At 35.2% G+C, this 19,522-nt stretch overlaps 3 protein-coding genes across 13 annotated transcripts; 1 reads left to right on the top strand and 2 right to left on the bottom strand.

Annotated features, from left to right (window-relative positions):
• Window positions 1-899: 899 nt before the first annotated feature.
• Window positions 900-6,433, top strand: LOC105164985 (plasma membrane ATPase 4). Its single transcript, XM_088878246.1, is given in 15 exon segments — window positions 900-1,064; window positions 1,863-1,982; window positions 2,444-2,542; window positions 2,620-2,757; window positions 2,854-3,168; window positions 3,248-3,574; window positions 3,678-3,797; window positions 3,888-4,010; window positions 4,114-4,218; window positions 4,305-4,662; window positions 4,665-5,221; window positions 5,324-5,497; window positions 5,585-5,767; window positions 5,835-6,016; window positions 6,118-6,433. Coding segments are annotated over 15 exon segments (2,955 nt in total). The 5' UTR covers window positions 900-1,007; the 3' UTR covers window positions 6,215-6,433.
• Window positions 6,434-6,515: 82 nt separating this feature from the next.
• On the bottom strand, window positions 6,516-11,803 carry LOC105166804 (putative receptor-like protein kinase At1g80640). Of its 2 annotated transcripts, XM_088878239.1 has the most exons (10): window positions 11,248-11,799; window positions 10,726-10,896; window positions 10,343-10,593; window positions 10,116-10,248; window positions 9,932-9,995; window positions 9,747-9,843; window positions 9,542-9,644; window positions 9,026-9,144; window positions 8,842-8,931; window positions 6,516-8,753 (listed from the first exon to the last, which is right to left on the bottom strand). In XM_088878239.1, the coding sequence occupies exons 1-10, from the start codon at window positions 11,408-11,410 to the stop codon at window positions 8,604-8,606; spliced, it is 1,341 nt and encodes a 446-aa protein (XP_088734365.1). In that variant the 5' UTR covers window positions 11,411-11,799; the 3' UTR covers window positions 6,516-8,603. The 2 variants fall into 2 exon arrangements, with proteins under 2 accessions (XP_088734365.1, XP_088734362.1); XM_088878236.1 differs by having other exon boundaries at window positions 9,542-9,843; window positions 11,248-11,803.
• Window positions 11,804-16,577: 4,774 nt separating this feature from the next.
• LOC105164962 (uncharacterized) lies at window positions 16,578-19,402 on the bottom strand. 10 transcript variants are annotated; one of them, XM_088877839.1, is made up of 5 exons: window positions 18,957-19,402; window positions 18,186-18,331; window positions 17,397-17,478; window positions 17,097-17,188; window positions 16,578-16,994 (listed from the first exon to the last, which is right to left on the bottom strand). In XM_088877839.1, exons 3-5 carry the CDS (start codon window positions 17,461-17,463, stop codon window positions 16,839-16,841), a joined length of 315 nt encoding a protein of 104 aa, XP_088733965.1. In that variant the 5' UTR covers window positions 17,464-17,478; window positions 18,186-18,331; window positions 18,957-19,402; the 3' UTR covers window positions 16,578-16,838. The 10 variants fall into 10 exon arrangements, 5 of the variants coding, with proteins under 5 accessions (XP_088733965.1, XP_088733966.1, XP_088733963.1 ...); XM_088877840.1 differs by having other exon boundaries at window positions 18,301-18,331; XR_002286655.2 differs by having other exon boundaries at window positions 16,578-17,188; window positions 17,397-17,643.
• Window positions 19,403-19,522: the final 120 nt, after the last annotated feature.

The following is a 19,522-nucleotide window of genomic DNA, read 5'->3' as shown; positions in this document are numbered from 1 at the left end:
GAAATACCGATGAATCATTGAACCACAAAAACAAAAGAGGAAAGAGAGGAAGGGTGCCCATCATATCGATGAAGATGAAGATGAAGTCCCAAATCCCACCATATGTCTAATAGTCCAGCCATGCAAACAAACCCAAGATCTCCCTCCTTCAGATCCACATGTAAGAACCTTATTCGACCTTGAAACAACAACTGTACCCAAGTAGTAACATCAGCAGCCTTTCATATTGCCATTTGACTCGGGCAGGTTTTAACACTTTGATGGAGAGTAACAAGAGTCCCGCTCCTTCGTTGGTCGCGTTTGCATGGCAATTATAATAATTAAATACAAAAATTAGATAATTATAATTATAAATACATTATTCAATTAAAATAAATTAATTAAGTGCATTCCATAAACAAACAAAATCCCATTTTCCTTTTCTAAAATTAAAATATACAATTTCTGATATTATCAAAATTCACCAACACTCTGAAAATTCAGATCACACACAATGATATCGACACTGACATCATCGTTTCTAAATCCAATGGTCCATAATCACTTTTAACTGATAATTTTTTTTGAGTAAAGTAAATCAAATTAATTATTATTATATAGTAAATAATTATTAATATCTAATTAGATAAGGTGTAATTTGTGATTAGTAGTATAAAGCAAAGAGACTTCTTCAATGGAAAGCTCACACATTACCAGGATTGAAACTCTAACTCCAAACCAGCCCTACACACACCATAATTCTATTCTTTCTTTTTTTCTTTTTCCTTCTTTGATTTATTTATTTTATTTATATTTATTATTCTATCAATTATATATATATAGTCCCATTGTTTGATCGATCATGTTGAGAAGAGGAGTGCTTGATGCGAATCTGATGCTCTCCCTGCGCCGTTCGGAGCTGTGCTTCGTCTACGAACCCTTTTAGAGGGAGAGAGAGTGTGTGTGTGTGTGTTTATATATAGATAAAATCTGTTATAAGTATTGGCAGAGAGAGAGAGAGAGAGAGGATGGCGGACAACAGGAGCATTAGCTTGGAGGAGATCAAGAAGGAGAATGTCGATCTGGTAAGAATTTTAATTTTACTTTTTTTGGTGAAAAGATTTATTTTTTATTTAGGTCATTTTGATGGAGATTTAGTGCGTGTTTAAGCATGCAGAAATCATATTATATCTATATATATACATGTTTATTTTTTATACGAGTGAATTTATAATCGTCGTATTTAGTAGTTCATATTATCAAAAGAATGATTACGAACATTTGTTTTAGTTTATTAATGTTTTGAGTTTCGATTCTTCAATAGTTTTCATTTTGGGTACATGAACACGCATGTATTTTGATGCGTAGAATTCTTGATTATTTCTATGTATTTCACTAATTATGCACTATTTTTCCATAATATATAGCCTCTTATCATTCTCAGATTTAGATGTGATTTTTTGAGTTGTTAATGATGTTAAGAGCTTGGCAAATTGTTTACATTGTATACTACTCATGAATAGTGTTTTTCAAGAGAATTTTACGAAATATGTTATTAATTACTCACTGTTTTATAATTAATTAAAATAATATAAAAATTATGGTTTTAAATATTTAGTGAATCATTAAAACAATAAATATGTTAATAAATTTAAAATAGTTATTATTTTTATTTTTGCTTACGTATTCAAGTAGCCTATATGGCATTAAGCGGGTGGCATGAAATCATTTGTAAGAAAAATTAAAAATAATTTCTGCAAAAAGGATATAAAATAAGCCATTTTAGTACCTTTTCTTTTATTAGTATTTCTACACTTTATTATATATTTTTGCATGTTTACTGGTTTTCTAATTTAAGTTTTGGTTGGTGCAAACTGCAACAGGAACACATACCGCTGGAGGAAGTGTTCAGTCAACTGCAATGTTCGAGAGAGGGATTAACTAACAGCGAAGCTGCCAAGAGGCTCGAAGTCTTCGGCCCCAACAAGCTCGAGGAAAAAAAGGTAAACACCGCATTCTGCATGCACTACTACTATACTCATCTCTAATGCTCATCAAATGGTTCAAAGTTTCGGCTGATAATTTCATAAATATCGATCCACAGATACGTATTTGAATAGTCGTGTTGCAAATGATATATATTCATTATTGATATATACACTTGGTTTAATTTTCAATGTTATTGCTAATAAGCTATTTTCTTTTATAAATACAGAATTTAATGATTTGATTTGATTCTGAATTTTATTAATGAGTGGTAGTGTATGTTATTGGTATCTTATTTTGTAATTTTGCTAATTCTTTCAGAATTTTTAGAATATATGATCTATTTGTTTGTATGATTCGATAATATCTTGATACGCGAACTATAGATGTAGAACATTTCTGCCGATATTATTACCGCTAGTGACTTGGAAATATGATTGATAACTGCTCTTGACAAGCTTTTACTCCACACAAACAGGAAAACAAGGTTCTCAAATTCTTGGGCTTCATGTGGAATCCTCTGTCATGGGTTATGGAGATTGCTGCCATCATGGCCATTGCTTTAGCCAATGGACAGGTGATCATCAATCCCATATATATTTATACACACACTCACGTACATATATCTCTCAATTTTCATTGAAATTGTTTCAGGGAAGACCTCCAGATTGGCAAGATTTTATTGGGATAATAGCACTGTTGATCATCAACTCCACCATTAGTTTCATCGAAGAGAACAATGCCGGCAATGCTGCTGCCGCTCTCATGGCTGGTCTTGCTCCCAAGACTAAGGTAAAGTCTGAATCTTTACATGGATTGCTAACTCAAATGTTTAATGTTGTTAGTCTTATGTAGTTTGTCTCGTGATGCATCTTTTCTTGCCAAAAGATACTGAGAGACGGGCGATGGAGTGAGCAAGAAGCAGCGATCCTCGTTCCAGGCGATATTATAAGCATCAAGCTCGGAGATATCGTGCCTGCAGACTCCCGTCTCCTGGAAGGTGATCCACTGAAGATCGATCAGTCTGCGCTGACCGGTGAGTCGTTGCCAGTGACTAAGAACCCGGGGAGTGAAGTGTTTTCAGGCTCAACTTGCAAACAAGGAGAAATAGAAGCTGTTGTTATTGCCACCGGCATCAACACTTTCTTTGGCAAAGCAGCACATCTTGTTGACAGCACTCAAAACGTCGGACACTTCCAACAGGCAAGTGTAGTTCGTCACCACGTTATTGTTGCATCGATCGTCTTGCAAAAGAGCCATCTAACGTTTATTGATTGATCAGGTGTTGACAGCCATTGGTAACTTTTGCATCTGCTCCATTGCTGTTGGGATCCTTATAGAGATAATCGTTATGTACCCGATTCAGCACAGGAAGTACAGAGATGGGATTGATAACTTGTTGGTTCTTCTCATTGGAGGCATTCCCATTGCTATGCCCACTGTGCTGTCTGTAACTATGGCGATTGGATCCCACAGGCTGTCCGAGCAGGGCGCTATCACAAAGAGGATGACAGCCATTGAAGAAATGGCTGGGATGGATGTTCTGTGCAGCGATAAAACCGGGACACTTACTCTAAATAAGCTCACAGTCGACAGAAACCTGATCGAGGTTAGTATTGACAAATACCAGTACGAAACTGAGCTGATACTGTAAAAGAAGAAAATGAACTTTGATTACCATAGTTCACCTTAAATCATGCAACTGTTTGCAGGTGTTTGCTAAGGATCTGGACAAGGAATCAGTAATCCTTCTTGGTGCTAGAGCGTCGAGGGTGGAGAATCAGGATGCTATCGATGCTTGTATTGTTGGGATGCTGGCTGATCCTAAAGAGGTACCTTAACTGAGTACAATTTGTTTCTCAGACGAACTGAATAATAGTGCAAGACTTGCTTATCTTTCTCTCATTTTCACGTGCTTCCAGGCAAGAACAGGGATTACTGAAGTGCATTTCCTTCCTTTTAATCCCGTGGAGAAGCGTACTGCAATTACTTACATAGACAGCAGCGGGAATTGGCACCGAGTTAGCAAAGGCGCACCAGAACAGGTAAACCTATCATTTAATGAGAAGCCCATGTTATTTTAGATTTGTTCTTCTCTGTAATCGTAACATGGTTCTTTGCTTTTTAAATCATTACTTTTCCAACTAGATCGTTGAGCTCTGCGGGCTTAGGGATGATATGAAGAGAAGAGTTCACTCAATCATCGATAAGTTTGCTGATCGCGGCCTGCGCTCTCTTGCTGTAGCTCAACAGGTGGATCTAAGAGCAAATTTCTGGTTTTTGACCTATTTGTACGACAACTACGCCTAATTGAAAATGTGTTTCTGATACCACTGCAGGTTGTACCAGAGAAGAACAAGGAGAGTGCAGGAGGTCCATGGATCTTTGTAGGTCTCTTGCCACTTTTTGACCCCCCAAGGCATGACAGTGGAGAGACAATCAAACGTGCTCTAAATCTCGGTGTCAACGTTAAGATGATCACAGGTGATCAGCTAGCCATTGCCAAGGAGACAGGCCGAAGGCTTGGAATGGGAACGAACATGTACCCTTCGTCCTCGCTTCTTGGCCAGCACAAGGATGAAAGTATCTCCGAGCTCCCCGTTGAAGAGCTCATTGAGACGGCTGATGGCTTTGCTGGTGTCTTTCCCGGTGAGTTAAAAAATATGCCGAGATTTTTTTATATGTTTTCACTTATTTATTTGAACATTATGTACTAAGTTTCGGCGAGGTTGCTCTTGTAGAGCACAAATATGAGATTGTTAAGAAGCTGCAAGAAAGAAAGCATATTTGTGGAATGACGGGAGACGGTGTAAATGATGCTCCTGCCCTAAAGAAAGCCGATATTGGAATTGCAGTGGCTGATGCCACTGATGCTGCTCGGGGTGCCTCAGACATAGTCTTGACAGAGCCGGGATTAAGTGTTATCATCAGTGCTGTTTTGACAAGTCGGGCCATATTCCAGAGGATGAAGAACTACACAATCTATGCAGTTTCCATAACCATACGTATCGTGCTTGGTTTCATGCTCCTTGCACTCATTTGGAAGTTTGATTTCTCACCCTTCATGGTGCTGATAATCGCAATCCTTAACGATGGAACCATCATGACCATTTCTAAGGACAAGGTGAAGCCATCACCGATGCCCGACTCATGGAAGCTGAGGGAGATTTTCGCCACGGGAGTTGTTTTTGGCACTTATCTTGCTCTCATGACTGTTGTTTTCTTCTGGGCTATTAACGAAACTAATTTTTTTCCGGTAAGGGACAATGTTAGTGATATGCATTGAGAATTCCATATGTATGCTTAATATCTATGACCTGATCCTAAGACAACATTGGTGATTTCATCAAACTTTCAGGACAAATTTGGTGTAAGATCAATCAGGAATAGCTACCGCGAGCTAAATTCAGCTGTTTATCTTCAAGTCAGTATCGTTAGTCAGGCTCTCATCTTCGTTACTCGATCAAGGAGTTGGTGTTATGTGGAACGACCCGGACTTCTTCTTGTGGCTGCCTTCCTAATAGCACAATTGGTAAGTTAAGCGGTAGTGTAGCAATTTTAGATGAATAATCTGTTCTGCTATCCAGTAATTCTGATGCGGCAATATTTTCTTGCACAGGTTGCAACTTTCATTGCAGTGTATGCAAATTGGGAATTCGCAAGAATCTATGGGATAGGGTGGGGCTGGGCAGGCATTATATGGCTTTACAGTATCATCTTTTACATCCCTCTCGACATATTCAAGTTTATTATTAAATATGGATTAAGTGGAAGAGCATGGAATAATATGATAGAGAACAAGGTAAACTTTTTCAGCTCTTCTTTTTAGACATAAGTAAAGATGTAACCGAGCTTTCTGAATTAACCAGACAGCCTTCACATCCAAGAAGGATTATGGCCGGGGAGAAAGGGAAGCTCAATGGGCTATGGCACAACGAACTTTGCATGGACTCCAACCTACAGATGCTCCAGAGCTTTTTGCTGACAAAAACAACTACAGGGAACTGACTGAAATCGCTGAACAGGCCAAGAAACGTGCTGAAGTTGCAAGGTAATTAAAGAAATATTATGATTGTCTTTCAAGATTTTATATGTAACCTAGTAAATAAGATTTTAAATTTGATACGGAATTTCATTCATGCGAAATATCAGACTGAGAGAGCTTCACACTCTGAAGGGACACGTCGAATCAGTGGTGAAGTTGAAGGGCCTTGACATTGAGACAATTCAACAGAACTACACAGTGTGACAATAGGAGAATGGGAAGGGAGAACAATAAAAAGTTGAAAGCTGGAGTTGATGGCGTTTTTCAGCTTTTGGTACTTCATTACTACAACAATCTATTCCCAGATGATACATGCACTGAGCATTAAGTCAATAACAATGTATCATGCATGGTGTTAGTTGAGACTCCTTGTGATGGTATTCTTCTTGTTGAAAGACTCTTTTACTTCTGTTTTCTATGTCTCTTTTCAGCAATTAGACTCGAATCTGAATATTATGTTAATCTAATGAAACTAAGATAGGTGTGTGTTTCATGCAAAAACAACTTACATCGAAAAATATTTCCACCTCAAAAATATTTTACATCAAAACTAAAATAAGAGTCTTGCCAGAAATACAAAAATATATATAGTAGTTGCAGTGTTCAATGACCCCTAGCTCGTTATTCCTCAGAAACGCTTTCTAGACCAGGCTGCCAATTAGATGCAAGTGATAATCTCCCTGGAGTCGGAGGCCCTCCATTTCCAACCCCTGCTGAAGAATCCTCATTAGCCTTCCTCCTATATCCAGTCTTCCTATCCTTACTTGAACTCTCACTATTTCCAGCTTTCAACTTGAACCCTGAACTCATACTCTGCAAGCAACCACTGTTCTCATTCTTTTGTCCGGCATCCTTCTTGTTATTCCTAAACAACCAACAAGGAGAGCCTTCATCGTCATCGTCCCTTTTCCCTATATTTTGTTGATGATCATTGTCTTGATGGTTTTCTCGAAGTACAGAAGGGGGGCACTTTCTTTGAAGTTTCCTGATGGTACCAAGGGGCACAACGTAGTATTTCTGGCCAAGAACAAGGGTGGTTTCGGGTGAAACAATGGCATATGGCTGCTTGAAGACCGTGGGATGGGCAACGCAGCATTTTGGGTTGCGGTTGAGGAGCTCTGCAGCTAGAATAGGCCGGTCATGTAGTTCCACATGACCACCTGGATGGACTATCTTCACAAACAGATTTTTGCTGCTATTAGTACAAAGCCAGCTAGAAATGGAGTTCATCACCCCCTTTTTCTTGTTTACAGGGTGTTTTTTTTTTTTTGGGGGGGGGTGGGTTTTTGGAGGTTTAAGAAATCTTGATCTGTGGGGAACGCTGTGTGATTTTATAGGGCGGAGAAATCATTGTCGCTCCTGATGAAGAACTTAGGAAATATGCTTTATATTCTTGTTCATGGCTTGTTTACGAACTTCGGTAATGCCGTGAAAACGATGTTAATATGATATTTGGCCTCAGCTCAGATACAGACAGCTTCCTCTCTTGTTAGGACAACTTTTGCGACACTGAAAATCCTAACTTATGGGATAATTTCACTCTCAAGAAGTCACTCTATTCACCATCCTAGTGACTCTCTACTAGGTCTAGTTGCTCTCCTGGACCACAGCATGTTTCATGAAACTTTTCTGATGATCCCATGTGGTCCTTGACGGCCCAACAGACTGCTTGATGGCACTAGCTCATCGTAGATTTAACAGTGCATGATTTCTTCGTACCTGTCTGCACTTTGCAGGGCACGCCAGTCATCACCGATCCTTATCAAGTCTTAAAAGCCCAGATGCTTCTTGCGCGTATATGAGATCCTTGGACCATCTGTTCTAGTTTCTTGTGTTTCATCTTGTATTTCATCTTATAAATGTACATCATGTGCACATGATTAATGTTTCACTCAATCGATGTTCATTTTTAATGTGAAATATAAGATGAACGGTGAAACTGAAGGAGATCATATCAGACCATTTCATTTGGACGAAAACCTTAACAATCATTCACATGGAAGTGAGAAAAAAAAAACAAGGCATTCATGGGAGAGGTTGCAAATCAGTTTTAACACCAACTAAGGAAAGGTTGAAACAATGGTAAATATTTGGAATGCGAATATCTCAAATTGGGAAAATTGGACAAAGACATGATTGTTGTTTACTGAAGTAAAACAAATCAACAAGGGTGACTTTGTCCCATAGGCTCAGCAGCACTTAAATCTATCAGAAATTCCCAAATTTCTTAGTGATGGTCAGTGCCTGTAAACGACAACTTCATGAAGAATAAAGAAAACTTAGATCACTCAAAAGGTACTTAATTCCTCCAAAAAATGCGCTCTTGTCTGTATATATACATAAAAGAGGAGTTACAAAAGATTTAGGAAGAACATATTCAGTCCAAGACAAAAATATGCAATTTAAAAAACATGGTCGAACAAAAAACTGTCAACTTTACGTGTATGAGCAAAAGCAACACTTCTTCCAGTTTCAATCCTTAATCAGGTTTCCCAGGAGAAGGGGTTTGTGAAAACAAGCTTTTTGATTACTTATGTTAATTGTCCAACGATTGCACCTCAGGTGCAGTTCAAATATCATAAAAAATTGCACGCTATGAACAGGTTGAGAAAGAAGAATCTGTCACCCGTAGTGATCCTCCAAGCTCAGCAGGCACAAGGGGGATGAAGGAGTGGAGAACATCCGTTATGAGTGGTCTGTAACTCGCCTCTGGTTGTACACATAGCACAGCTATAGCAGCCACCTATGCCAAGAAAACAAAAAGATCATCAAAGTTAGCACAGCTAACCCTCCTGTTTTCAAGACTGCCTACTGTTGTATTAGGATCATACTTGATACAAATGCTTCAAATCCATAGTGTTTTTGATGGCCGGATCGACTATATTTGGAAGCTTTGATCTGTCAGTGAGCTGAGGTGACGCCTGCTTGTTGAAGAAAGTAGGGATATTAAGGGCAAAATGTAATAATCAGAATAGAAATACATGATGGATTAGACGAGTTTGGCAAAGATTTTACCCAGGTAACTATGGATTGGCATTGTGTTTCATCTACTCTCTCAACGGGCCGTCTTCCCATCAGAAGCTCCAGAAGAACAACACCAAATGCATAGACGTCACTCTTATCAGTAAGCTTACCTGATGGATAGGTAAAGAGTTGTTAAAAGCTGCTCCACACGATATTTAAACTCGCTTTAACGCGGAAAAAGGTGCACGGTTATCATCAAATACTAAAGTTTAGTTATTTCTTCCAGTCTCTCTATTATGTTTGTTTAACTCATTTCTACTACTGACATTTACGACGGTAACATTAGTTGGAATATATAACTGCAACACGGAAAAGTTAGTATCTTCGTACTTCAAGACACAACTGTGTGCTTGTAAATTAATTATCTCACCAAAGATTGTCTACAAGATAATGAGGCACTGAAGTCATCTGCCCAAAAGATGAGTTTCCCCATAAAATGAGAGATGTTATAGATGGGACACCACTAAATTCACAATTTCGTTGCGGAGACAGATAAGTGGTTCTTACCATCCAACAAGTATTCTGGAGCCACATAGCCCAAAGTTCCTGTAAGTTTGATGTTTGTCTTGTTCGAGTTCCCTCCAGCAATTGCAAGGCCAAAATCAGAAATCTGAAGCAAACTGCTATTAGCTAAAACTAAAACATTCCGTATATTAACATTTAAATAGATTGTCTCTACCGAAAGTGACTGTTTCTTTGCCAATAATATTACCTTGGCATTGAAGTTGGGATCAAGAAGAATATTAGATGGTTTCAGATCTCTATGAATCACAGGAGGGTTGCAATGCTCGTGTAGGTACTCTAATCCTCTAATTGACAATGAATTCATCTGTTAAGCTCAGAAACAGATTATTAATTTAAAAAAGAAGTTTCGGAAACAGTAATATAAATAGGTACCTTGCAACATCCAGAGCAATTTTCATTCTCTGATGCCAAGTCAATGCTGATCTACAAGAAGGTCCTGAGAGACATTTGAATTTTTGTCCACTAAACTTAATTTTGAAGTACATGGGATCAACACATTTGTATTAATAATCTTTCTCCTTACTACATCAAAAGAACATAAAACGACATATTATACCATGCAAGTGAGATTCCAGAGATCCATTCTCCATCAGTTCATAAACCAAGAACCGCGCTTCGCCATGAATACAATATCCTAAAAGAGAAACTATATTTTGATGCTGAATTCTACTCAATAAATGGACCTCATTCTGCAATTTCAAAAACGATGTTTGAGCAATATCAAACATCCGTGAAAGATAATGAAAGTTAACCACAGCAGACTGCAGTATGCCTTGACTTTACCTCGTATTCTCTTTCAGCTTCCTGCCCTGCAGCATATATTTTTTTAACTGCGGCACGGAGATGGTCATTGAAATAAGCCTTATATACACGCCCCAATCCACCTTCGCCCACAACATTCCCTTCATTGAAATTGTTCGTCGCAGCCGCTAGCAACTGGTACTCAATAACAGTAACTGAACCTTTCTTGCCACCAATTTTCCTAGAAGTTAATTTATCCAAAATCGGAACCAACGAGATTCCCCTTCCAGCATCTACTTGTGCATAGTCGAAAAAATTGCAAGAATCAAGAACAAGAGTAGTAGGAATGAAGAGGCCACGTGATCAACCACATACCGAAATGAGGGAAAAGGGGAAACTGAATCATCTCTGAAATAGAAACATACCTGAACTCTGGTTGCTTTTTGCATTGCATTCCTTCGACTTTTTCATTCTATAGAGTGAAAAACAAGATAACAGCAGCAGAGTTCCACCAAGAAGAGATGAAGCAACAACAAGTGCAATAAGGATTTTCTTGTTTAAATCCTGGTGGTGGACTACCTTCACCTTTGCAACTTCTGATTTAAGGAAAAGTGAACATAAATTAGCTCAACACAACAATGTAAACAACATAAGATACTCCACGTTGAAATCAAACTTTCATTTCCAACCCAAACCAGAAGAAAAATAGAAGGAAAAGTCCCATTATGTTAAAAGCTGATCAATGCCTGAAAATTAGAACACGCAGCAACAATTTGAGATTCCCATATTACCACCTCAATCTTGGTGAGAAAACCTTCAACCGGAAAACAAACAGGTCCAATCAAAACATTCAAGAAAACATCAAAACAAACTCTAAAATCTCAGAGCCACCATTTCGAACACATAGAAGATCAATTGCAATGCAGAAAAAAGCCTTATGAAAGTACCTGGAGAAGGAGCTCTCAAATCAGCAGAACCCTTAAAGAAAGGATCTTTATCAGCAGGAAGAACAGGATGAGCAACCGGGCTGGTGGCTGGTTCAAGTGGAGCCGAAAACAGAGGAAAACTGAAAACCCAAATGGGCAGAAACAACAAAAACAAAAACTTCATTTTTCCTTCCTCTCTACTTTCAATAATTCTTTCTCTTGATAGAAGAGAGGGAAAAAAGAAAAAGATGGGATCTTTTGCTTCTTTTTCTTGTCTTATATAATGGCAGTTAAAATTTGAAATGGTTTTGAGGTTGATGGGCTGTCTTTATATAAAGCTGTGTGTATCTTAGCTTCGAGTTTGTGTATATCTATAATCTCAGTACCTTTTCGCATTCTTTTTTGTGTAAGAAGGGAACAAGAGAGTGAGACAAAGGATGTCAAGAAAAAGGCAAATGCGGTTCCTTTTAAGCTATCAAGAAAAGGAAGACTGGCAGTTCACAACAACAATCATGTGGCATTTATTGAAGATGGAGCTGAAGGCTGAAGCTCCCATTTCTTCTCTAGTTGCTTGGAGTTAAATAAGGTCACATTCTTGAATCTTGATGGTGAAAAAGATCTGTGGGCCAAAAAGAGAGGAGAGAGAATTCCTTAACTGAGATTTTTTACCAATTTCCCCCTCTTGTCCTTTTTATATACTAATCAAGTAGCAATAATGACATACTCAATTTGTGTACCAAAAATGAATATTATTCTTAAAAATTAAATACATATAATCATAAAAATAAATTAAAATGCATATTTAATTCTGTACATAATGGAATTGTACTTTATAGAAATTTTTAATAATAATTTTTTTCTTTTTCTCTAAAGCATTTTTGAATTTTGAAAGAAGTTTAACTTTTTTTAGGCATGAAGGTTTACAAAAGTGGAAGGATGAAAAATTATATGATAAATAAAGAAATAAAATTAAATATTTAAAAATACAATAATAGATCAAATATAGGTAAGACAGGAAGGCCCATTTCCTTAATAATAGAGATATTTTTTAATTATTTTATAGGAATAATACACTTTAGTTTTAAGTTTTTAACTTTGAGGAAATGAGGAGGGAATTTGACTTTCATCTGTTTGACTTGGGAATAATGAGGGTATTTGACTTCCTTTTTTTTCTTTTTTAATAAATAAATATCTTACCAATTTAGAGTCTATCTGAAAAAAAAATAAATAATGAGAAAAAGAAAGAGATAATTATGTGTATTTTGTGGGTTTTTAATATATTTGATTTCATATTTTGTGATGTCTTAAGTTAATAAAAATACATTAAATTATATTTTTTTGTAAAAACATAAATAAATAGATTGAAGATGTACATTTCAGCATCGAAAATTGAAAACAAACACAATAAATGAATTTCGGAGCCCACTGGAATTGCGTTGAAATTTTTGAAGGAAGTCAAATTAATTTTTTATGTAAGTATGCATTTTGCATTTGTCGTAAACCAGTAGTTTGAGCAATTTATAATTTAAATTATTCTATTTAGTTATGCTTATTTTTAAAAAAAAAGAATAATTAAAGATATAATAACAAACAATACAATGCGACATCTATCGAATCGTAAGCCACCCACATCAATTTTAATTTTCTTCTTTGCTTTTAAATATCAAATAGAATAAATTACAACAAGCTTTTCTGAGATTTGACATAATTACAAATACCCTCTTGTTGTTTGAAAAATTACGAATAACTCCATGATATTTGATAAAATTATGTAATTCTTGGATATAGATATAAAATGATCAACTTTGCTCTTGTCATATTTTTTCAAAAAAAATTAAAAATTAAAAAGTTGGATGAGGTAAAGGAAAAATGTAAAAAAGGATTATCTATTTAGTCCATAAAAAAATTTAATTTTTTTTTATAATTAGTAAAATTATGATTCAAAGTGCACAATGATGTTTTGGTCAATTTACCACAATAAATGGATGAAAATCTAACAGATTGAATTGCAAATGTTAAAATCAATTGGTATTAATATTTTTTCAAAAAATTAGGGATATATATAAAGTTTAAACTTGAGAAAAACTTATTATAATTTATCCAAAAATTTAAAAAAAAAAAACATTTTAAAAGCACATCTTAAAAGAATTAAAAGCCGAATCAACACCATAAAATAAAACACATCGAAAAACTTAAATCTGGCCAAAATTGCAAACTTTTTTTTTTTTGAAGAATTTTCAAGTAAGCTACTAAGTTATGTATAAATTAGTAAAATATTTGAGAAAACATGAAGAAGGCCCCTCATGAGATCACGAGGGTAAATTGGGTAATTGACTTGACCACAAATTTTATTTTCGCTACTCATTAGATTTGAAATCAAAATGTGATATTCAATTTTTAGTCTAATTGCCATTTTTGTAAATTTCAAATTGAAAATAATGTACTTATTCGGCTTGTTACTTTTTACATTAATACTAGTTAGCTTTTTTTTGTTATTTTAATAATGAAAATCATGATGTGATTGTAATTAATTTACTAAAAATAATAATATAGCTAGAGTAAAAAGGACCAAATTTACATAATTAAGCTTATCTCATCAATTGGAATCTTTTTCCTTATTCTAAAAAGGATTAAAGTTGATTTTCAATTTTTAATTTGAATTTATGACGTATCTTTCACAAAAATAAGGTATTATCACTGAACCACCTACCATGCCAACTTGCACACTGAAACTAGGGTTTTCTTTTTCATTGCTAAGACTTAATTATTTTTATCAACTATTAGCATTACAAGAATGATGTAATTATAACTAAAAGAAACATCAAATCAACAACAAATTGAAAATTGAAAGGTTGTGGATTATCTTGAGGTTTTTTTATAATTCCAAATAGTTCATTATTGTTCGACAGGTTACAAATATCGCTCGAAATCAACAATCGTCCACTATACAGTAGGCCCGTCAAGAAGGTGTATTTGTTACATAATAATTAATTTAAAAAATATGTATATAATTTTAAATAATAAATAAATATTTATAACTATAACAATTAATAAATTTGAGAAAAAAAACCCATTATTGAACTACGTACACATAAATTGCTTGTATTCATTCAATACATACTTTTAAGCTGTACCAAACTGTACATACTTGAGATTAATTAATGAAATTAAGGCTCCATCATCATAACCTCGATTTTACAACGTATAAAAATTATTATTTTACTTGATTAATAGTTAATTTTTCTATTTTAATAATAATTGCTGATTGCTTATAAATATTTTATACTTAATCATCAGTAGATTGATTGCTATAGTTGTTAGTGGTTAAAATTATTATGCAATTGTAATTGATTCACATATATATATATATATAGTACTTTTATTGTATTTTTTATTTATTTTTTTGTATATAGGTTTCTTAAATTAAAATTTTTAATTAAAAATTAAAAATTAAAAATTTATTATTTCGATATATTTTTGTTGCAACTATAAAAAAGTCATAAATATAAGAAAGTAGACTAGGAGTGTACTAACCAGCCAATTTGAGTCCAACTCCCCCCTTTTATCAGGGTTTTCAGCTATAAATGATAATGCCACCAAGAAATTATTTAATTTTTCGGTAAAATTATAAAATTAATTGTACAATTTAGGGTAATTTTTTAAATTTTATTCCACGCTTGTTGCACTTTTAAATTTAACCTCATGTTCCATTAAAGATTACAAAAAGAGATAAACAAAAACTTGCAAAAAATGCCCCAACATTAATGGCGGACCACGTGTTCGTGACTTTCTGTTAGTTTTAATATTTTTAGTGGGAGGGATTTTTTTGCAATACTTTGGTCTCTTTTTGCAATGTTTAACTGAATATAGGGTTAAATTTAAAATTGTCTAAATTGTGGGGTCAAGTTTGAAATGATTTTAAACTGTGGGATTAATTTTACAATTTTTCCTTAATTTTTACAACAAAACGTTTGAGCTTTTCTTATTTTTAATGGTTAAAAAGGGGGTGGAGGCTTTTTGCAAATGTCAATTTTAGAAGGGTTGTTGTGGTGAACAGGTTTGTGTAAAGGGGCAAGCTGCAATATACCAATATTTTCTGAGTAAATCTACAACACTTACCACAAGTGTGTGAGCATGTGAGAGTATAAAAATTGGAGTAGCATACAAGTTATTCACATTAAACCCACACTATTTATTAGACATTGGTGTCAATTTGTAATTTTATTTGGTATCTATTAGACATTGGTGTCAATTTGTAATTTTATTTGGTATATAATGTAATATGGTGAAGCCTTAATATATTTATTTGGAGATCAATTTGGGCTCCTAAAAATTTGATTTTTGATTTTTGTTCGACTTTCGACAAGAATGGTTACCAAAATTGAGGATTTAGAATTTGATGAATCAAAATTGAATTATTGTCTATATATAGAAACGAAAAAAATGTAATTAACCATTATATAAGTTTTAATTTAACATAACTAAGAATGACTTTGTTTTTATTTTTTTTTTTCAAAAAAAATTTAGAAAAATAATTTCCCGACTCTCCTTAAAACTCGATTTCATGATGTCCAAATAAATAACAACATTGCTAACATTTAAATATTACAATTACCATATTGTCTTTTTGGATACAATATTCGTATGAGGAAAATATTACAACCCAAAATCGTTTGATCTTGTAATCGCTACTACTTGAATTTTGTTACATAGAGATTCAAACGAAACTTATATATATATTTTTTTTAAAATATCTAAAGAAGAATAGAAAATGCATCAACAACTATGGCATCCCAAAATATCATACAGAAAAGTCACTCGAATTAAATGTTTTGTTGTAAGTCCTATTCTATCTCTTACTCCATTCAACACATATTTGTAGCGAAAATTTTGCAATGATCTTTTTGGACCATTCCCATAATTAGGTCAATAATGTGATTGATTAAAAAAAAGAAAAAAAAAGACATTACTGGATTGACCATAAGGAGCCACTGGTTCTGCAGTAGACGACAAAAGAAATCCCACCCAATCAAGAATCTCAATTGGCTAATAATTGGTAGCATCTTCCAGTTTTCAGTAGAACCAACCAACATAGGATTCCTACTTGTCTGTCTGTAATTTATCGTCATAATTCTATAGAAATTCAAAAGGAGCAAAACAATCCGTCGTAATTAAATTATAAATCTGATGCTTCAAATGAATTCGGGTTTAAATCATACAATTTCATGATCTACCTCGGTATAATCTGTTGTATTTTTAGGTAATTTCGATCCACTTCTAGTGAAGAATTGTTCTCCTATTTTTACAACATAAAACCCAGGACAATTAACTAGTCATATGAACATCAGAAATTATCAACAAAAAATAATCTAACTTGCACCAATTCATTACTAGTCCAACATAACTGGAGCACCACATTTTATCAAGAGCATAACTAGAAATATAATTTACATTATTTGATGCCTAAAATTTGGAGCTAAACCTGCTCCAATTTCCTGCTCTCTCATGTAATAATCTCGACATAGATACTATAAAAAGCTCAGGTTCCAAAGACAACGCTAATTCACTGCAAAAAATTTTGACTCGAAAAAATTTGTATTTCCAGGGGAATGTTACAGGACTTGCCTAGGCTTTGAAGTTTGGGTTGTCACCGAGAGCAAGCTTTCAGAAATGATGCAGTACGAACCCCAGTCATTCCATCCGAAATATTCGAACAGCGTCTTCCTGCGTTTGAACCATGGCTTGGAGGCCTTTCTGAGAATGTTTATCTTACAAAATAACATAGTCAAATATGTCCAAGTTTATACAGACAATATTTATTTTCAGATTCATGAGAAAAGTATGATCATCGTGTATATAGATACACTAACCTTTTTATGCACAAAAGGTGATAGATGCTTAATCTTTGTGGTGCGCTGCGCCACCACAGCAAAGGAACGAAGATCACGTGATAAATCTCTGTCTACATTAATCAGAGCAGACATCATGTTATAAAAGTAGTTTGAGAATTTTTGTTCGCAGTTGCGGTTATTAATCAAAAAAACAAAAACATTTCCGGAATCACCAGCGTATTTCATGGGGGTTAAAATAGTTACGATTCCCATAATGACCATTTTGCCTCTCACGTATTAAAGAATAACATATCAAGCAAGGATCCGGATTTTTTTTACCAGTCAAGTCAGCCAAAAACCCGGCACCATTGATGCATCCACCATCCAAGAGTCCCAAAGTTGACATGTGGCTCTGCACACTCTATGACAAATAGCCTCTTTAAATATGGGTTGACTCCATCGGACGAGCTCCAACTTTAGTTTCTCAGCAGATTAGATATTGTGAGGATTGAAAATATTGTTCAACAGATGAAGAAGATCATTACGCCATGATAGCTTAAGAACTGGCGGTTATTAAATAGACAGCCTAAACAGAAGAGCGATATTAATGGTAATCAATTAACTTTGAATAGCCATTATATTTCAACAAGATTATTATGTTAGTGGTCACGCCAATTAATTTTCGTCACATGATAGAAATATAGAATACTTACAACTAAAAGTGGAATACTTAGTAAATGCATATTATAGAATCATTCTGATACTACCATTCTCCACAACATATATGAAAGTGAATGGTGTTAAACATGGTTTATCATTAAAACACAGAACGATGTCCAGACAATACATTCCCTAAGCCTTTCAGTAAATATTCTCAATGCAGTAAAAAAAATATGCATAGACAAACTGGCATAGAAGGCGACAAGATTTCAACTATTTAAACATTGTGAAGTAGCTTTTTGCTTCTGTATCGTATTTCAAGTTTTTCCTGTGTGCCTCGTTTCAAGAATTTGTCCAATATTTATCATGCTAGGGCAAGGGCAGTATGTATCCCAAGAATTGGTGGAAAAGTACTCCAAGAACACTCTTAGAACAGCAGGCAGACAGTTTATGATCAAGCTAACATACTTATTAGCTCTCTTAGGTATACTTTGGTCTAGAAGTTAGAACTTCTTCTCAGAAAAACTGCTAAATTCATCTTCATTTCTATAGTGCCGCAGAGTATTTCTATGCAAACTCTTACTTCCTCGCATCAGATGTTGCCTGCCCTATTCCTGAAAATGTGCAACATAAAAGAAATTTAACAGCACACATGTATTAAGATTGATTACGTACGGGCAGACCAACTTATTGTTTACACATAATACAGACTGACTCAAGGATATCTTGATAAAAGCATGCATACATACACTGATGGCTACCGGAATCTGCTGCTGGAAACGTGCTAAACAGAAGTAGATGATGTCCAATACAAATATAGTAGTAGGGAGTTATTTCTACAAGACACTCGCAAGAATGCCGCAAAGTGGACTTTAATGACAGGGATTACTACTGAACAACCATCATCAATTTTAAAACTTGGAACCTTGATCAACTTGCATACTTAACCAATTTCCCCGGGTCAACAAAGATCCAGCTAAGAGTGAAAAAATTCTGATTCTCCTATGGAATTCTGATTCTCCTATGATCAGAAGGTAAAATCTGTGATTGGAGCACCATTATCAACAGCAAGCATTGTTTCTCAAATCACCCATTAAATTAAACTCCAACTTTACAGAATAATGCCCATATAATATCATCTTCAACAGCAAACAAGCAGTAAACTCAGTCAACACCACACACATTTGACTCATTAAACAACTAGGCAAACCAGAAGAAAATGATTATAGAAAGACTTACCCCCGCCCGGCTTCGCTTTCTCATGACTTGTCGGCCTAAACTTCAAAATCCTGTCTCCAATGTCGTTAATCGCAATCCCACACTTTGCCGCTCTCTCTCCTTCTCCTCGATCACCCTCAGCTTATGGTGGCGAGGATGAGGATGAGAAGAAGTGGTGGAGGGGGTACGGATGTGGACGGGGGTAGGAGTGGAGGCTGGGGAGGAGATAGAGGAGGTGTGCTTGGTCAACGCCGCGATGTGGACCACAGCGGTGTTTTGAGGTTATAGAAAATGGCGATGCGATGCGGGCGCCGCCGCCGAGGTAACGGTTAGCTACCGTTTTGGCGGGGGCGGAATTTCTGCGAGAATTGTTTGGAATTTGATTGGCAGTTTGTATTCTGAAACTTGTGTGGATAATATTTGTGCTTCTGGTGATCTTAAAGAGTGGTGGAAGCATTCATGTTTATTTGCTTCAATTCTAAAATATTGAATTACTATATAAGCAGAGCTAAAAATAAACAATTTAAAATGTAATACTCCAATAAAATTAATTAATAAAAACTCGCTTGAACTCAATTTGCTCCTCA

This window comes from Sesamum indicum, linkage group LG1 (genome assembly GCF_026168435.1).
Source record: "Sesamum indicum cultivar Baizhima isolate 11 linkage group LG1, ASM2616843v1, whole genome shotgun sequence".
Taxonomy (NCBI): domain Eukaryota; kingdom Viridiplantae; phylum Streptophyta; class Magnoliopsida; order Lamiales; family Pedaliaceae; genus Sesamum; species Sesamum indicum.
The sequence above is the reverse complement of the archived record's forward strand: the minus strand, read 5'-3'. Positions and strand labels throughout refer to the sequence as shown.